This window comes from Rattus norvegicus, chromosome 19 (genome assembly GCF_021556685.1).
Source record: "Rattus norvegicus strain SHRSP/BbbUtx chromosome 19, alternate assembly SHRSP_T2T, whole genome shotgun sequence".
In the NCBI taxonomy this organism is placed as follows: Eukaryota; Metazoa; Chordata; class Mammalia; order Rodentia; family Muridae; genus Rattus; species Rattus norvegicus.
In genome coordinates this window covers 44,481,346-44,500,046 of record NC_141552.1, presented here as the reverse complement: position 1 = coordinate 44,500,046, position 18,701 = coordinate 44,481,346, and the positions used below count along the sequence as shown (strand labels likewise).

Here is an 18,701-nt window from a genome sequence, read left to right as displayed (position 1 = left end):
TTAACTCAGTGAGTGTTGGAATCGGGACACTGACTTCATTCGTATTCGTAAATAAAGCCTTTCTTTTTTTTTTTTGGTTCTTTTTTTTGGAGCTGGGGACCGAACCCAGGGCCTTGCGCTTCCTAGGTAAGCGCTCTACCACTGAGCTAAATCCCCAGCCCCATGTGTATCCCAGGCTGGCCTCGAACTCCAGATCCTCCTGCCTCTGCCTCCTTCAGCAAATCCTACCAGCCTGCGCCACCAGTACCGGCAAGCCTTTCTAAAAATAAATCTTACTCATCGAGTCAATTTGTACTAAAAACCCTGTAGATATTTTGAAATTACAATGACTCTGTAGGTTAATATGGAAAGATGTGGCATTTTTTTTTGTGTCAGAGCATATGTACATGTGTGCTCACGTGTCTCTGTGTGTACATGTTTGTATCCGTGGGAATACTTATGTAGGTCTGAGTGCGTATGTGTGCACGTGTATAGATGCCAGAGGTCAGCCTTGGGTGTGGTTTCTCATAATGGCTGTCTACCTTGTGTTTTGCGACAAGGTCTTGAATTAGGAGTTGAGGCTAGGCTGGCCAGACAGTAGCCTCTGGGGGATGTGTCTCCCTTCCTCTTTCTCTTCCTCGTCCCCAGCTCTGGGATTCCACACTTGGACCACTACACCTGATTCCGTGGATCTGAGACGCAGGTCCCTCTGCCTCCTGCACTGCAAACATTCTCTTGACCGAGCCATCATCCTAAACACATCACTAGTTGGGAATTAAAATTCTCCTGTTGGTTTATATCCAGGTTCTGTACCTTTCCCCTGTTTTTATATTACTTATAAATAGTATTTTTATTCATTTCAATGTAAAATTATTCCTTGTTGGTGTATATTATTTTTTTTGTATGCAGATTTTTTGCTCTGCAGTATGAAGACTGCACTTCCCTTTTCTGCGGGCTGCAGGGGTTAATTCATGACCTCCTGTTAGTTTCACCCTTCCCAGTCTGTAAATACATGTATAAAGCTATAGAATCTGAAGTTAGACGCACAAAGGCACACAATTACAGCTTGTCTTTTATAGCAGAAAATGTGAAAGTTACTGTACTTTCGCCATGGCTGGTCATCAGAACAGAGGATTCTGTATAGCAGGGGATTGGTCAGTGTTTTTACTGAGTTTTTGAAGGCAGTTTAAATTTCATTCATGATTATCAGAGGCATTTAAAATGCAAACCCAAATTAGGTTTCATATCTCTTTGCAAATTATGCAAAGCTAAGTTCATTTTTGTGGCATAGCTGGGTCCATTGCTCGGAACTTTTATTCCCGGTCTTCTGTTGTTGGTTTCAGAGAGGCGAAGGGTCAGAATGAAAGAAACAGTAGTGAGGATGCATCCCGTCGCAGGGCTGGTTTTGGAACATTCAGCCTTCTTCCTGTGAGTTGTGTTCCGCTGTTCACCGCTCATAATGATACACTCACCAGACAGAGAAAATTTGTATGTATTCTAGTTTTCTAATGTGTGTGTCCGCATGCATATTTGTTCATGGGCAGGCACACATATGGTCACACATTCACATATGTATGAGGTTAGAGGCTGAAGTTGGGTGTCTTTCCTGATCGATTTTCATTTTATTTGCTGAGCAGGGGTTCTCACTGAGCCCAGAGAGTGTCAGTTTATCTGGTCTAGCTAGTCAGCTTACCCTGGTAGTTCTTCTCTGCCTTCCAGTCAAGTACTGGGGTAACAGAAAGGCTGTCCCCTTCACCAGGCTCTCATATAGGGACTGAGGCTTGACCGCTGGTCCTTATACTTACATACTAAGTATACTATAGTATACTTACACACTTAGTATACTAGTATACTAAGTATATAGTATACTATATACTTACACACTATACTTACACACTAAGCCACCTCACCCACCAGCCTCTAGCTTCCTGAGTTTTTAACTGTAAATATGGGTGTCTCATTCTGTGTCCCAAGCTGCTCTTGAACTTTTGATCCTCCTGCCTCAGACTTCTGAGTGCTAGGACTATAGGAAAGTGCCACCACATTGATCTTGAATTTTGACAAATAGTTTTGAAATGACCACATTTAAAAAAAAATTGATAAGGTTTTGCCTTGATTGACTGCCCTGATTGATTTTTCAAATCATAATCTAGTTGTGTATTTCTAAAGTAAAACCCCATTGCACAATGAATTAATTCTGCATATGCTAGGTTCTAATAATTCGGATTGTATAAGGACCCTTGTGCTTATCCAAATCCATGGGAATTATCATTTTATGCTTTTCATACGGTGCCTCACATGGCTTTAATGTCAGGCTAGTGTTAAAATGACTTTCCAGAGTCTTTTGCTTTCTGAATGAGTTTTCTTCTTTAAATGTCACGTTAGGGGCTGGTGAGGTGGGTCAGCAGGTAAAGGACGAGAGCTGCCAAGCCTCTTGACCTGAGTCCCATCCCCAGGGCCCACGGGAATGGAAGAGGAGACCAGAGGTGCACAGCTCATCTTCTGAGTTTCCTATTGCATCATGGGGTATGTACACACGTTTTACACACACACACACACACACACACACACACACACACACACACACACACACACTACACTTAAAAAATGTTACATACTGGTGTTCTTTCCTCTTGAGGGCCACTTTACCACTTACCTCTCAGGACTTGGAATGCTGTGATAATGAGGGGCACCACCCATGGGAAAATATCTCCAATACGTATGTCAGGCAAGAGAAGATCTTAGCATGGAAAATGTCATTTCTAACATATATTCTGAATCTGAAGCTCCAGAAGAACTGATCCAGCTGCTGACTCTGAAGATTATAAAGGGTGGGCAGACTTACTAGTGACTTCAGTGGTGTCCATTTTGAGGAAAAGGGCCTCGATTGGATGGCCTGCGGAGGTCCCTGGCAGCCCTGCGACTCTACGCTGCTATGTATTCTCCCTGAAGATGGTAGGGAAGCTATTTTATTGCTAATGAAAAGGTGATGAGAGCTATTGCCGAGGGATTGATCCGTTGCCCTCTTACGCAGCTCTGAGATCCCCTGCCCTAATGGATGGAAAGGAGCAGAAATCCCGGAGTTGAGTAGCTGGAGTCTGAAACTTGTAAGAAACACTAGATTGCTTTGACAGAGGCTGTCACTTCCGTTTTGTGGATGCCCTTCTACACAAAGTGCCAGGGGAGTTTGTGGGCCAGATTTTCTCCTGGTGTGCTGAGAGCTTTGTCCATGGTTGGCATTGAACAGAGCGTCCATTAATTGATCAGAGAAATGCTCGTTGTATGCCACCAGGAGATATTGAGACAGCCCCCAGTAAGGAAAGTGGGGTCCTTAATGGCCAGGTTTTCTTAACCCTTTAAAGTCTTTGACTTTGTTTTAGGCTGTGGTCCATAACTGTGACTCTATGGGCTATTGACTTTCTGTATTCAAAAATACAAAATAAGCTTAACAAATTTGTTTTGTACTAATGAATAAGTAGAGGGGTATTTGGTTTATCTCTTTTTGTGGAGATTGGATAAGATGAAGAAAAATCAAACTTGAAGGAGTCTCAGGAAATTGGCATATCAAAAAATGTCAAGTACTACCTCACAATCTAGCTGATTTCTGTGCGGCCACATTCTAGATACTTACATGTGCTTGTTGTGCTATAAGCAAAGCAAGTTTTCTGTGCTTTGAGTGGAAGACTTGGTATGCTGTCTCGTACCCACAGTTCATCCCTCTCAGTAGTGATGATGGAGTGAGGATGCCAGGTAGGATGTTCCCCTGTGGGCACTGTCTTCAGTCCATTCAGCTTTTAACCTGACGCTGACAGAGCATCTCCTGATGGATATACACTGTTGTGCTATGTTAGCTCAGAGGTGGATGAGTGAGCCTCTAAGACTCGAATTATGCTTAATAGCTAACATTTCTTTCATGTTTTCCCACTTATTAAATACATTGACAATACAAAAACCTTAAAAACCAAGAAGCAGCATGGAGGAGAACATGTTTATGAGCCCATTCTCCCACATAAGCATAAACGCTTTAATATATTGGCCTATGCGCATTATTTACTAGTTTATAATTCAAGTGTAAAAGCCACTGTCTGTGGATGTCTGTTTAAAGTGGCCAGTGTGGCAGAGAGGGCAGCAGGACGGCTGGATTGGACTGTCCTTCTGACTCTCTGCTGTACCCATGACCTTGGGAAGACCTCTCTCCGCTCTGGAGTTTGATTGCTTCCCAGTAAAGGGCTTGCCAGTGGCTCTAAGGATCCTGCCCATTAGAATATTCTGCTTTCATTGAGGCTGAGATTTCAGGAGGAAGTCACATGCATCTCGATATTAAGGGCATTTACAAGCCGTCCTCTGGGCTGCAGTGACATTTTATCTTATTGTTGTGTACCAGTTTCACTTAAAGTAACTGCTTCTCCCAGAACCAGAACCGCAGGCTGAATTGGTGGATCTATTTGTGTTGGTAAATGTTCTGAGGAGAATGTAAAGAGGATCCTTTTAAGCTGGCTGGAAACAACTGCAGAATCTACACTGGGTTTGGTATTTTCTGGAAAAAGCATGCCAAGGAGCAAAGCACTGTAGCTGTTATTTGATTCTTTTTGCACCTCAAGAAAATTGATTTTGCCCTCTGTCTCTGGCTCTGAGCTCATCGTGAGAGGAGATTGGTATGCAAGGTCTGTTGCATATCAGACGCCAGAGCTCTAAAAGTGTTAAAAGGCATCTGGTTTGTCTTAGAAGGGTCAGTTTGCACATTAAACAGTTTTTTGTTGAAAAGTTAAATGTCCTTTTACTTTTACCGTTTTGTGTTAGGACTTTTTTTTTTTTATGCATTTTAACGGTTATTTAAGGGTCCCCATGTGCTCAGAAAAGAATCTGAATGTATATGACTTAGAAAATAAGCCTGCTGCAAACAATGTGGACTCCTCCGTCAATACCATCCCAGGACTAGGAGCTGGAGTCGGAACAATATGTAAAAATACAGCTTGTGAAAGATTTCCTTTATTAACTGTCATCATCCACAGAATATATGTTCAAATAAACGTTGTGCAATAACTAAATTTGAGATTAATAGGCCCCTTAAGAAACAGCGAAGTCATTCAGAGTAGTCACTGAAAAATAGGCTGTAAGCCCGTGCATTGCACACATTGTCCTGCTTGCGTGCTCTCTCTGGTGTTGTAGCCATTCGTCACTGTCGGCTGACTCTGGGCTCGTTAAAACACGCCAGCACAAAAGCACTTAATTCTCTTAAGAGAAGTGGACACCTGATTCAGTGCAGTGCCCAGAAGCTGGGGCTTGCGTCTTTCCCCATGCCTCACTTGAGAGGATTGGATGCAAAGAAGAGCAGCAGATAAAGGCTGTGTAAAACAGATCTGTCCCACCTAGATCTCAAGTGGGCCTGGAGAAGTTAGAAAGAATTACCGTTTACTCCTGGACAACAAGTAGATAACAAACATTTACTCTCAAGTAGGATATGTATCAACGTTTCTAAGAATAGTAATTGTGTTAATTCCAGCAGTGGTTTTGGACTAAAAATTGAAGTGTTCCAAACTGAGTCTTTCTTTAAACTGGTGAATTCTTTGAGGCCAGCCTAACCTTTTCTTCGTTGTGTGCACTATTTGTTTAACAGCTGTTTCCTCCCTAAGGGCATAAAGGTAATTTTCAATTGTCTCACTCTCTGTCCCATCCCTACCACCCAAGAGAGAACAGTGGCACTGAGCAGAAGATCTTTTTGGAAGGGTTAAAGAGGTTACTTGGTCTTGGCTCCTGGGCCATTGGTGTAGGATATCAAGATGGGTAGACAATATTCCACCATCTTGTTTAAGAGTAAATTTTAACATTCTAATTGCTTTTCTTGAGACTGGCTGGTCAGATAAATCACCATAGAGTTTTCGGACTCCTTGTGTCTAAAACTCATACGTCATCAGCAGTGTTCTATTGAACGAATTCTAAAAGTATGACATTTTGTTTGTTTTGTTTAGTGAGAGAGAGAGAGACAGAGACAGAGACAGACAGAGAGAGACAGATAGACACAGACACAAACACAGAGACATAACAGAGACAGTGAACTTGGTAAGGTAGAGCTGGTCTGATTCCCTGGAAACTTGGGGTACACACCTGAGATGGTAGGCAGCTCCCTGCTCCTTGCCAGATTCTTGGCCTTGAATACTTGCCATAGTCACCACATAAGGAAACGTGAGCTGTTGTCACACAGGCCCAGAACCGAGTTCTCTGTGCCAGTGAGGTACCTAGGTGCCGAGTGTTTAGCCAATAAACACTCCCCTTGCTGGACATTCCTCCCCACAAAAGATTTTTAATCTCAGGTCCACTCAGAGAAGTTGATATACATCCATTTTCCACAACACACAACCAGTAACCAGTTTGGAGCCAGGACTGTCTTTTCTATGGAGAATCACTGTGGGGACGGTGACGAAGGCCTTTGCATACAGATCCATAGTTTAAGTGTCCTGTAGAAGGCCCATGTGTGCTCCCAGACTTCTGTGTTCATCAAGCTGAGCTCCCATCCTCAGTCCTAGGGCCCCAATGGTCCTGGCCTCGTTCGGGCCTATGGACCCCCGATACTTCATTCATGACTGTTCTGTGGTCCCCAGCAGTGACTGGGTGCCCAGGGGTCAGGAAATGCCAGCCTCAGCTTCCCACATCTCAGGCTGTGTTTCCCACCCCAGGAGAGGTGTCTCGATCTTCCCTGAAGCCCAGCACCTGCCAGGCGGAGGTGTTGGAACAAGTGCAGTCAAGCTTCCAGAGGCATTTTTGGAGAGGGAAGGGCTTTGGGATCCAGAAGTCCTAGGTAGTGAGTGACAGGTACCCATATCTGTGGTAATGTTTGGCATCACTGAGAAAATACCATCCAGAGCATTTTGCAATTCCCTCAGACCTTTTGTGGTGTGCTTAACCTTTCTGTGGTCTTCATCTTCTTCTTTTTACTCATTTTGAAGAAAAAAAAAAACCTGATTTTTTTCCTTCCTTCCTTCCTTCCATCCCTCCTTCCATCCCTCCTTCCTTCTCTCCATCCTTCCTTCCTTTCTTCCTTCCTTCCTTCCTTCCTTCTCTCCTTCCTTCCTTCCATCCCTCCTTCCTTCTCTCCTTCCTTCCTTCCTTCCTTCCTTCCTTCCTTCCTTCCTTCCTTCCTTCCTTCCTCCATTGAGGAACAAACGCTGGCCTCTGAGAGACTGTTAGATCAGGCAGTGCTCACAGTGGGAAGTGTGTACAGGTGGGCCGATGCTGGGCACACACTGCTCTTTCTTGCCTCAGGATGCAATAGCTACAAAAGTTTGCTGAGCTCAGCAGGCCTAGGTGCCAGCCACACATACCCCCTTCCTCTGTTACAAACTATAGCCGTCATTCCTGATGTCTTTTTATCACAGTGAGGAGCAGCTTTGTCCAAGGACTACGGACATGTATCTGTTCTGCTCTGGAATTACCACATCTAATCCCAGAGTGTCTCAAATCCCGCTTGTTCATCTCCTGGTAGCATGAGGTCATAGGGCGTCAGAGGCTGGGCAGGCCTTGTGTTACTGGTCACTCTCATAGGTGCAGGATTTTGTTATTCCACTCTGCTTTGTCCCTCAGATCCCACCCACCCTTGGCAGCCAGAGCCCAGCTTCACTACCATGGACATGGCTGCAGCATCAGTCAGCTCCTAGGCTTACCCATGCTGGTGTGGCCCGGCTCTGGTGTGTCCAGGATCTATTTCATTTTGGTTTTGCTAATTGTTTAGTGATCTGCTTCAGCCCTTCATTGAATGTAAGAATTGTAAACCTGAGGTACTTCCTCCCTCGATAGCTGTTCCATCACCTCTCATGGCCTCATGCTTAGTTAGCTGTCTGGATTTACTCATTGTCATTAAACAACCCATGGTTCTTTGCACTTCGGGTTACACTTTAACCCAGTCTTTAATCCGTCTGTCCAGACTGCTTTTGCCACAGTGCCTCCTGGAGTGTGGTAGCTCAAAGTGAGTCCAGAACAAACGTGAAAGTTCTGAGGCATCAGTTCAGCTCACGTGGCTTTGAGATAACCTCACAGCACCAAGAACTAAAGTATACCTGGTTCAACCTCCCATCCTTTCCGTTCCCCTGCCCTTGCTGGGTGGTGGTCTGGTCCAAGCAGTTCCCCATCTTCATTCCCATCTTCCAGACAGAAAGCAAGTCCATGTCTCTGCATTATTCTTTCTCTGCTCTGGCCACTCAGGTAAAGTACACAGGGTTATGTTTCTAAAAGCTCTTACAGTCCTTTGCAGCCAAGCATGGAGCATGGTCCCTCGGTCAACTTGCCCTGCCCCCAACTTGAGAGGGGGGAGGACAAATGAGCCTTCTCTGCAGAAGGAAGAGGAAAGCCAAGTAGTGCTTCTGGGACTTTTCATCCGTCATTCTTCTCTGTGGTTTCCAGTCTTCATCCAAACTGCAGAGGAAGGATGCCTTGGCCCAGGTTTGGCATCTTTTCGCAGGTGCTGAGATTGAGTTTGGTCTCTGACCTGTGTGTACACATAGTTTCTTTACCTTAGAGCATTTTAGGAATTTAGCACAGCCACAAGCATCCTTTTAACATCTTAGAAACATTTCCTTGTGCCGTAATCCAGAGTCAAGGTATTCAGCATTGAAAGCCAGGAGCTTTACAAATTACTTGCGATAAATCATTCTTGTTTTATGTAAGTGGTGGATTTTCATTGTTTTCTTTAGTGGACATATAAGGGAAGGGCAGAAGGGACTACCACCAAGACAGACTTTGATATAGTATCATGAGAAGACTTGGTGCCCAGCACTGTTCATATGTTAAAGGGATTAGACATGTTTATGTAAGTCCAGAGCGTGAAAGCTGGGCAGAGCTCTGCACTCCTGGGATTTGTGAGCTTCAGGCTTTCCATAAAGTAGAACTTGACAGCATTCCATTCAGTAATGGGAAGGATTGTGTCTGTGGCTTCAAAGCTCTCCATCCCAATTGTTTCCAGGTTTTTAGGAGATTTATTTTAAATGATTACAGATAGGTTATGAAGAAAGTTGAACTTTACCAAGTAATTTAATAAAGGCATGTTATATAATATGTGATAAAATATTACTATGTGATAAAGTATCACCTTATTAGATACACTGAAAGCAGTACACACACACACACACACAGAGCACAAGATGCTACACACACACACACACACACACACACACACACACACACACACACACACACACACACTGGAACACAGGAGGCTTCTTTACCTGAAACAGAAAAAGGAGAACAGGAAAGGTTTGAGGTCCCAGTTGTAGTATTATATCCCCAGTGATCTAACTCCCTGCCAGGAATGGCCTCATCAGCTGGAGACCAAGCTTAAGTAAGGGAACCTCAGAAGAGCAAAGTTTCTGCCTGCAACAGTAACCAGTGAGGTGCTGGAAACCCGGTCTCAGGTTCAGAGCAGACTCCCTTCCAGCTGCAACAGTAACCAGTGAGGTGCTGTACCGTCTCAGGTTCAGAGCAGGGTGCCTGTGGCAGCTCATGTCTGGGTCTCAGTTCATAGATCTTGTTTTTTCTTTAAAGATTTTTAAAAAGCATGTAAGCCCAGTAGTGGATTGGGGGGGGGTGCATTACAAGCTAAATGCTTGCCTGCTACTGTTCCTCTTGAGCTTTCTAGCTTCAAAGGCAGCCAGCAAGAGCCATCTGCAATGCACAAAGCAGGAGCTAAAGTCCTAACTTTATTCGGAAACCAATCATTACGGTTTGGCACAAGGAGAGGAAAGAGAGCAAGAAGTGACTTACTATCCACTGCCACCCCGGTCTGTCAGAATAGAGAACAACAGTGTGGTAGTAAATAAATAAATAAATAAATAAATAAATAAATAAATAAAAGACAAACTGGTCTTTTCCTGGTTATGGTATCAGATCCAGTCTTCTGGGTCTGTCAGTCCTTGGACTCTGTCAGTCATAGTAGGACAAGCTTGGAAGAGGTGGGTTTTGGAATTTCAAGACATCTGATTTGTTTCTGTAATTCTGTGAACACATTCAGTTCACGCTGAGGGTGAACTTCCGCACACTCCTTCCTTAGGAGACCTTTGCCTGCAGTGAGCAGAGGTGAATAGAGTGTGACAGGTGTCATGAATGACAGAAGCTCAGTGTCGTAGCGGCTGGCATGGGTTTGTTCAGGTCACCTATGAGTGTAGCGCATATATGCCAATGTGTATGGGGTGCTGGCTCACTGAAAACTCGGCAGGGTGGTTCCTGAACTGATTTGTTAGGATAACTGAGTTGCCTAAGTCCTACCCATCCCCTTGATGGGAGAATTAATCGTTTTTGGTCAGAGAGCGAAAGTGTAAGAAATATTGTGATATGAGTAATTTGGAGAAATTGGGAGTAGTGTAATGGGGTAGGGAAGGAACAGGGGGAGCTCTGTTTAGGGAACGCTTTGTAGACTGTGAAGGGACTGGATACCCCACCCCACATCAGAACACTTACGTCATAAATGGTAAGCTGCATAGACGGCAGTCTCCGAAACTCCCAAAATCATAATTCCCTCCTGTAGTACTGCTGTACAGTGGGCCCAGTGGCTTCAGTGTCTGGCTTACCCTGCTCCCTGAAGCACTCAGAACTCTAAACCAATCATTTCAGATCCATGTTCAGAATCTGAAAGCAGCCAGGAGGTAACTAAGACATCCCATTTTGGTACCTCGATCGTCTCGGCTGAGCCACATGAAGCAGTACTAATGGTTGGGCCACAAGGGCAGACCGGAGAGACTGCTCCTTGGGTTTCCTTCCATACGACGTTTGATTTCTAGTGACTCCATGTTTCTGTAAGTGCGAGGCAGACTCGCCATCCAGTAAACGGGTCTGAAAATGACTTGGGAGGAGGTGCTCTGGAGGTGCTGGTTTCTTTCTTTGAAAAGGCTGAGTCTGTCTTGAGCACAGAACATGGTGTCTGCATCGGGACTGTTGGAAGCACAGGAAGGAGGCTGGCGGTCCCTGCTGAGCTGAGCACAGCTCACAAGTGTCCCTTTATTTTTCTCTGTCTGGAATTTTCCTGGAATTGTCCATAGTGAGACTCTAGGACGATGCTAAAATATATTGCTATGGTCGATGTTTGCCGTCTGTGATATTTTATGTAGTTGAATCTTTCTTCTACCCCATCTCTCCCAGTACAACACAGGACACCATATGCCACTGTCCCTGTTAGGGAGCAAAGGTTTCCCCGGTCTGTGCTTGTTGTCTGTGTTCCTGCCACAGAGGAGCTGGGGTCCAGTGCCATCTTTTATTGATAGGACCAGCAAAGGAGAAATCTAATGAAATTATCAAAGCTTTGAATTAATTATGAAGTGGCAGAAGAGAGCCAAGCTCTCTGGAGCCAGCGGCCTCATTACACATTCACTCTCATTGCGTCCTCGTCCTCATCTGGAGCCGAAGGTGCTCTCAGCTACAGCTTAGTGGAGCTCTGGACTTCAGTCAAACTTCCCAAACCAACGCCCTCTTTCTCCATGGCGGCCGAGTGTCCATAACGATTAGCAACACTGCTCTGGACTGGCCGGGCATTTGGGCAGGTTTTTCTCAACCTTTTTTTGTCTTTTGTCTAGTTTTAGCTTTCTTTCTCTCCTCCCTCCTTTCCTCCCTCCCTCCCTCCCTCTCTTCCTCCCTCCCTCCTTCCTTCCTCCCTCCCTCTCTCATTTTCTTTCATCAGATGTTGTACGGGTTCCCCACTTTTGAGTAATATGAAAAGCCATCAGGACTATGTATGTAGCTTTGTAGAACACAGGGCTGAGTTAGTTGACGGCTGTGTGGCTTCTCCAGGGACTCAAGGATGCTCTGGTAAGCCGAGCCAGTGGTTTCTTCTTTTACTTGGGATACCAAATGCATGTTTTCTCGCTTGTTTCTAACGCAGAATGATTAGCATGACACGTTCTCCTGGTCTCAACGGCCCTGTCCTTGGTACTAAAGTGTGGGACAATAGCTGTCACCTAGTGGTGACAGTTCTTTGGTAGAAAGTAATTAGAGTTTGTCTTACCGTCTTATTAATATGCACTTATGTATAAACCAACCTCCTGTTTTCATAGTGAAATCAATAGCAGGCTTTGATTTACTATTGGAGATGGTTCCTTTGGACCGTCATACAGTTTTGAAGCATCTCCTGTCCAGCCTTTTGCTGCCTGCTTCTGAAAGCGATTATTGATGAATTTCTAAGCTGCAGCCATCTATCTTAGTAAACTACAGGGCACTACCGAGCTTCGAAAGCAGTGACTGCGGTCCAGCAGCAGGAGAGGGGGAGTGGGAGCCTCTGCTTGCCCTGCTCTGCATACTTTCACTGAGCTTTTCTCCTGTTTATTTTCCCCACAGGCAGCTGCAATATTTAATTCAGCATTTGGAAGTTTTTTGGTGAGTACTCATGGTTTTAATTTTTCTTTTTTTTTCCATTTTTTATTGGATATTTTATGTATTTACATTTTAAATGTTACCCCCTTTCCCAGTCCCCCCTCTCCCCTCCTCCCTCCCCCTGCTTCTATGAGGCTTCTCCCCCTCCCACTCACCCCTCCCTTAATTTTTCTTAAGATATCACTTTACACAAATGATTTAGGAAGAGCCGAACTTTTTTTTTTTTTTACTCTTATTTAAATATAAAAGTTTTGGGATCTTTGCATGTACCCTGACACATACCCCAAGGAAAATTAGTAAGCCAAAATAAGTGAATCTTCCCATACAGTGTATTTTGGAGGCTCAGGTTTAATTGTCTGTTAATCAATTCAGGGAATCAACGAAAATGCTGTGGGTCTCCTTATAGGGGTTATGTGAATATGTCAATATATTGATCACTTAATGAGCTCCTTTGGATGATTATTATTTTGTGTCATGGGATCGAGGATTTTGAAAAGGAGACATGACCCAGCTGGTCAGGAAGGGAATGCTAATTTATGGCCCATCATTATTTTCTACCTCCCCTGTCATCTGGAGCTATCTGAGAAATATTTATGGAGCAATAGCCACAACAACAACAACAACACTGAATGAGGATTTAAGTCATGTGTAAGTTGCAAGGAAATCTAGTTTTTAAAAGCGATTGAAATATAAAGTTACATAAAATGAGTCACAAGCAGTTCCACCTTTATAAGCCGAGCCACTGTAATTACAAGGCTGTTGTTTCAACATTAGATTATCACTTCTAAAATAAGTTATGACAACATAGACTTGTTATGAAAGAGTGGAGAAATAGCTTGTTATTATTTAATAATACCGCTTTACCGTAAAATTTGCTAAATTCATGAAAATGAATTAGAATATCTGTTTTAGGTGCGGAACTTACTTATAGACCTTTAGTGCCTTGACTTGCAAATGACTAGGAATAAAAACCAGTGGGATATAAACTGGCTTCTGGGTCTGCTAAAATGCCCACTATGTGTGCTTATTCTGTGTCACATATTGTATGCAGTAAATGAGTGTTCAAGCCTTCAAACACATTGTTAACCTAACGTCAGTTCCACAAAATGCCACATGGCTTTGGAAGCCTGCTGCCTTTCACATTGCTGTTGATTCTGTCCCATACAGTGCTGAAGTGTGTCTCATTCATACAGATGTTTTTGGGTTTTGCTGTTGTTTGTCTGTTTTTGGTGCCGTATTTTATTGGGCTTAGAAGCAAAGTAATAAAGTCTATTTAAAAATAACCTTTTGGCCAGGTAGGGTAGCTAAGTCTGTAAGCCTAGCACTTGGAAGGCTGAGGCGGTAGGATTGTTACAAGTTTAAGGCTATCTTCAGCTACATAATGAGCCCTGTTTCTCTCTCTCTCTCTCTCTCTCTCTCTCTCTCTCTCTCTCTCTCTCACACACACACACACACACACACACACACACACACACACACACACAGAGGTGGGGGAGGGGGAGAGAGAGCATTCACATATTGAATTTTAATACTGCTTAGTTTAGAATTAATAATATCTTACCAAGTCACTATTTTATTTCTTCGGGTATTATTCTCCATATTGTTACAATTGTTTAACAGAAAATATGTGTGAAAATATGAATTTACTGGAAGCCAGTATTGGAGTGGTTTGAAATCCTATACCTCCACTATGAACCTGGCTTCCTAAGTTGCTTACTTATGAAATTCCCATGATGCCCGAGGAAATGCAATAAGGTGATTGTGGCTGACGCAAAACCCACTGTCCGTTCACTGGAGAGAGCGGTCACTCCATAAGTTTGAGCCTTATGTTGTCCAGTGGAGCCACTCGCTGCTTTATTCCGAGCTCAGAGGCATGCTCAGGTCCAGAGGGAGAGTTTCTACCAAGAGCCTCTGCAGCTCCCTCCCTTCTCAGTGGTGTCTTCTTACTTGGTTTCTCTCCTTCCTTTCTTCACTTTTTCCTTTTCCTCGTTAAACCTTAGTGCATCTCATGGATCAAAATTGTTTATGGAAGTCTGGCCACATGGCTGTAGATGGGACACATTAAAAAAAAGCCATGTCAAAGTTAAGACGCTAAAGAGAAGAGTTACTGTAGATACAAGGTCGTGCTTCTGGATACATTGTGTGGCACGGGCAGCTGTACTCAGTGTAGAGGTCTGGCGAGCGCATCTCTCCACGCTGGCCTTCAGGACGGGTGCCACTGTATAGAAGGATATAAGGTAACACAAGTGTCTTTCTATTTTACATTCCCTTCCTTCCTTTTCTCTCCTTTTTCTTTGCCAAAGTTGAAGATTCCTAGTAGGGATCTGAGTCTGTGCATGTTTTACCCCAGTGTAAGAACAGATAATTCTATTTTTTCCTTCCTTCTTTAACATAATTACAACAAATTTTGGTTGTTAAAAATGCGTTCAGGTCTCATCCATATGACATGATGACTTGGTCTCCTGGGGGATAGGACTCATCTTTCTGCTCTCCCATCCATAGCATGTGGTTTCCTTCCCCGAGGTTGGCTTGTGGGCTGCCCCCTCCCCTTCGCCCCCATGGTGGTACTCCTGAAATTCCAACACCATCCTTCCACTAATATCTTCTAGAAATTAACCACACAATCACACCTCAACAGCGAATGTAGCAGTTTGCCACAATTTCTGTCACTGAAGGTGACAGATTATACTTTCTGCCTATGAGGAATACACAGAAGTATGCATGGGTCTGAAGAAAGAACTCATTTTAGTAGAATGATGTGTGACATTGGTCTTTGAGTTGGTATTATGAAAACTCCCTCTACAGAGGGGAACTTCTGAATTATAAATCATCTTAAGGATTTTCTTTATGAAGGAATTTTGTGCTTATAGTTAGTACCACCCGATTGGAAGCAGGATGGGTTTGAATTCTCTCTTGACCGAATATTAACTGAACCAGATACCTTCCCTCTATATAATGTGGACAAAGTGTATCATCTCCTATAGAACCATGCTGACAGTAGTTAAGGACAACTTAAAGAAAATGAGCTAAAGTTTACATCTAGGTGTCGGTCCAATCTCTGATATTAGACGTTTTTATGTGTGACTAATGAAATCCACCAAATGAAGAAATTATTTCTGCCAAGTTCTATAAGCTCTAAGATCAACTGAATCAATGGCTATTTCCTGGTTGTGAGTTGTCATTCTTGTCTTTGTGTGTGTGTGTGTGTGTGTGTGTGTGTGTGTGTGTGTGTGTTTGTGCGCGTGCATATGTTATGTGACTACCCCTCCTTGTGTGTGTATGTGAGCATGTGCATATGTTTTAACACAAAAGAAACGATCACTTATAGCCAGAGAATCCATATGTTAGAATCTGTATATATTCTCTTATGTACTCTATCAGTGCACATGTATTGTAACAATCTATACAAACATTCTATATATATTAGAATCTGATATACATTAGTATTTCGGGTTAATTCCGATTACCTGAAACCTTTGAAAGGTTTTTATTAGAAGAAATTTTAGAGAAAGACCTAAGGGTATTCTTGTTGATTTGTTTCAGGCATCTGGGTATAACAAATAAATACGGTACACGTTTACAGCTACTTTAATAATGTCCCAGGTCTAATTCAAGCACTGTGATTTTAAAAAATAATTGTTACATAAAACTTTTTTTAGTAGAGGCCTATTGGTAATAACTAATGATAGATGAATTCAATGTACATAAATTCCTTGTGCCAGAGAGGGTTTCTCTAAGTTAGGAAGTTAATGCCCCTCCCTCCTCTGCTGGGTTCAGTTTAGTTTATTGCTGTTGTGGAATGTAGGAAGGGACTGGAGATTTCCTTCTTGATGAGGTGTGACTAGAATTTGGTGACTCCGTGTGGAACTAAGATGATGTCTAAATGCCTGTGCTCCTATATCCTCCACAATGCAGATGCCCCCGCATCCCGTGCAAAACCCGCACATTTTAAGAGCAGTATCTCCCATGTTACATTCTCATCAGAAGGAGGTGTGTTTGCTTTTAGAGTTAGATTTTTAAAACGATTTATGTGGTTTTATGTGTATGAGCGTTTGCCTGCATGTGCATGAGTGCACTGCATGTGTACGTAGTGCCTGTAGAGCCCAGAGGAGGCCAACAGCAGAAATAGTGAAGAACCTCATGTTAACGAAGGGGGCTAGTTTTCCTCCCTTCACCTTTCTCTTTCCTTCTCCTCCAACACTCGGTCTCTCCCTCTCCTTCCCTCCCTCCCCTCTTCTCCTGCTCAACCTCCTCTCTGTACAAGTTCTTACAAGCTCATGATGCTCTTGCCTGAGTCTCCTGAGTGCAGGAAGCCAGACATTTGATTTCTTTTCTCCTTCCTTCCTTCCTTCCTTCCTTCCTTCCTTCCTTCCTTCCTTCCTTCCTTCCTTCCTTCCCCTAAGTCTAGCATGTATTTAGTTTACTTGGAATCTTGGTTTACCCCTCAAAGTTCACGACTTACTTGATTTTCATTTAAACTTTAACTCTAAACAAACAAGCGTCTTCGTTTGCAGGTGGCTGGTGCTACTCTGTACAGTACCATTTCAGAGGCATCTTTGTAGCTTGGATGTCACATGATCAGGACTTGCCTCCCAGATGTTCCCCTTTACAGCATGGGGCAAATCACCTGTTGGGACTAATGACTGTCCGGAAGGCTGGATTGCTGGCAGTCACCTAGTTTGACACATTGTGCTGATTACCTTAGTCAACACAGTGCCAGCCACACAAGCTGAGGCTCAGGAGAGCCAGATGCTGTGTTCTGTGCCGGTAATTCCAGCCCTAGGATACAGATACTGGAGGCTCGCTGGGGCTTGCTGGCTAGCCAGCCTGCCTACACTACTTTCTGAGTTACAGACAGGGAGTGAGCCTCCCTCAACACACAGGGTGGACCCTAGCTTACACAAACCATGACAAAGCATTACCATTGGTTCATTTAACGTGACACAAAACACAGAGCTCACCCAAAGAAAACACAAGTTGATTCTAAAGTCAACTATGAGTGATTGAGAACCAGGAAGACAGACTTAGGGCCCCACAGATCCCATAGTTCCATATGGAAGTAGTTTCTGAAAGCTTTTTTAAGACAAGAACACAGACAATCATAAAGAAACACATTAGGTGGATGAGTTAAAGCAAACAGGCCTCGTCTCTGGTGTGGGCCTCAGAGGCTATCTGATGTCATCTTTTGGTGTTGGAGGTGGGGGAGGGCTAGGTTTCTGTACATTCCAAAGGACCTACCTCATTCATTGTCCCAAAGAAAGTAGCTCACACACAAGGAGGAACAATAAAGGGTTCTTAAGGGCGCTACAGATGGCCCAAGATAATTTGACTTCCGAGCGCCAGAGCTCTGCAGATGTCCCGGGAAAGAAGGCTGCAGCTTCCCAAGAGCTTCCTTCACACAGACAGAAAACTTGAGTGTCCTCATAAGTGCACAGCTTATTTCCAGATACCGAAGCAAAAACAAAGAACATACATAAGTATGTAGGGGGAAAGTCACAGTAAAAGCGTGAAGCAGCAGAAAGGCAGGGCCTCCCCCGTGCAGGTTCCCGGCGTCCAGCCTCCATTGTGGGTCTTGCCGTGTCAGCATTCTCTTTGTTAAATCAGACCTACTTTTAAAATTTGAATTTATCTCAAGCCCAAACTCCATAGCAACACTATAAATAAAAAAACTATCTTGTTATGACTAGAGGTAGCAGATATTAAATCACTTGGACAGAAGCTGCTGTAACTTCCTAGGTAAACTCTGCAGCCTACACAGGCTGTCTCCTGCCTGCCCTCCTTCTCCCAAAGACAGAATTAACACCGTTACAGAGAGAATTGCCTGTGTGTGAGTCTGCTTTTCTCTGAGTCTCTCCTTGTGTCCACTGAGTATGAACACTGCTCTTGGGTTTCTCAATCACTTCATCAAGAAACAGGCTAGAACTCTTTGGGACAAAGAAAAGTCCAGAATCAGGGGTTCCAGCAGTGAAGTGCGTCCCTGTGTCTCAGACTCTTCTCTGTACAGTGCTTTTCCAACACTAGCCAAGTGTTTCTAAGAACCAGACGTGCTAGAACCAAAGACATGCCGTGTCGCTTGGGAAGGAGGGCTCGCTCACAGCTGGATTTGAATTCGTTTTAAAACAAACTCTTACTTGAATTAACCAATGAAAATAAAAGTGATCTTGTTCTTTAATAAAATTGTGTGGAATGACTCCCTAGTCCATCTTACCACAGCGCTCCCTCGGCCTGGTGGGACTGGGGAGCAGTAATGCATTAGTCACAGTGGCCATTTTTCTTGCAGATTTGTGACGTAGATTTAATTATGGGGATGACCAGCAACTTACAAATCTAATTTCGGTGGAGGTTGAGGCAATTTTTTTTTATTTTAATAATGATGG

At 43.7% G+C, this 18,701-nt stretch overlaps 1 protein-coding gene across 3 annotated transcripts in view; it reads left to right on the top strand.

The window, feature by feature from the left end:
- Slc10a7 (solute carrier family 10, member 7) overlaps nt 1-18,701 on the top strand; it is a 224,073-nt gene that overhangs the window by 56,200 nt on the left and 149,172 nt on the right. For all 3 annotated transcript variants that reach the window (XR_015643306.1, XR_015643305.1, NM_001010948.2), the window contains 1 exon segment: nt 12,289-12,327. Coding sequence is in view for 1 of the 3 variants with exons in the window: in NM_001010948.2 (NP_001010948.1) it covers nt 12,289-12,327 (39 nt within the window). In the remaining 2 variants the exon portion in view is untranslated.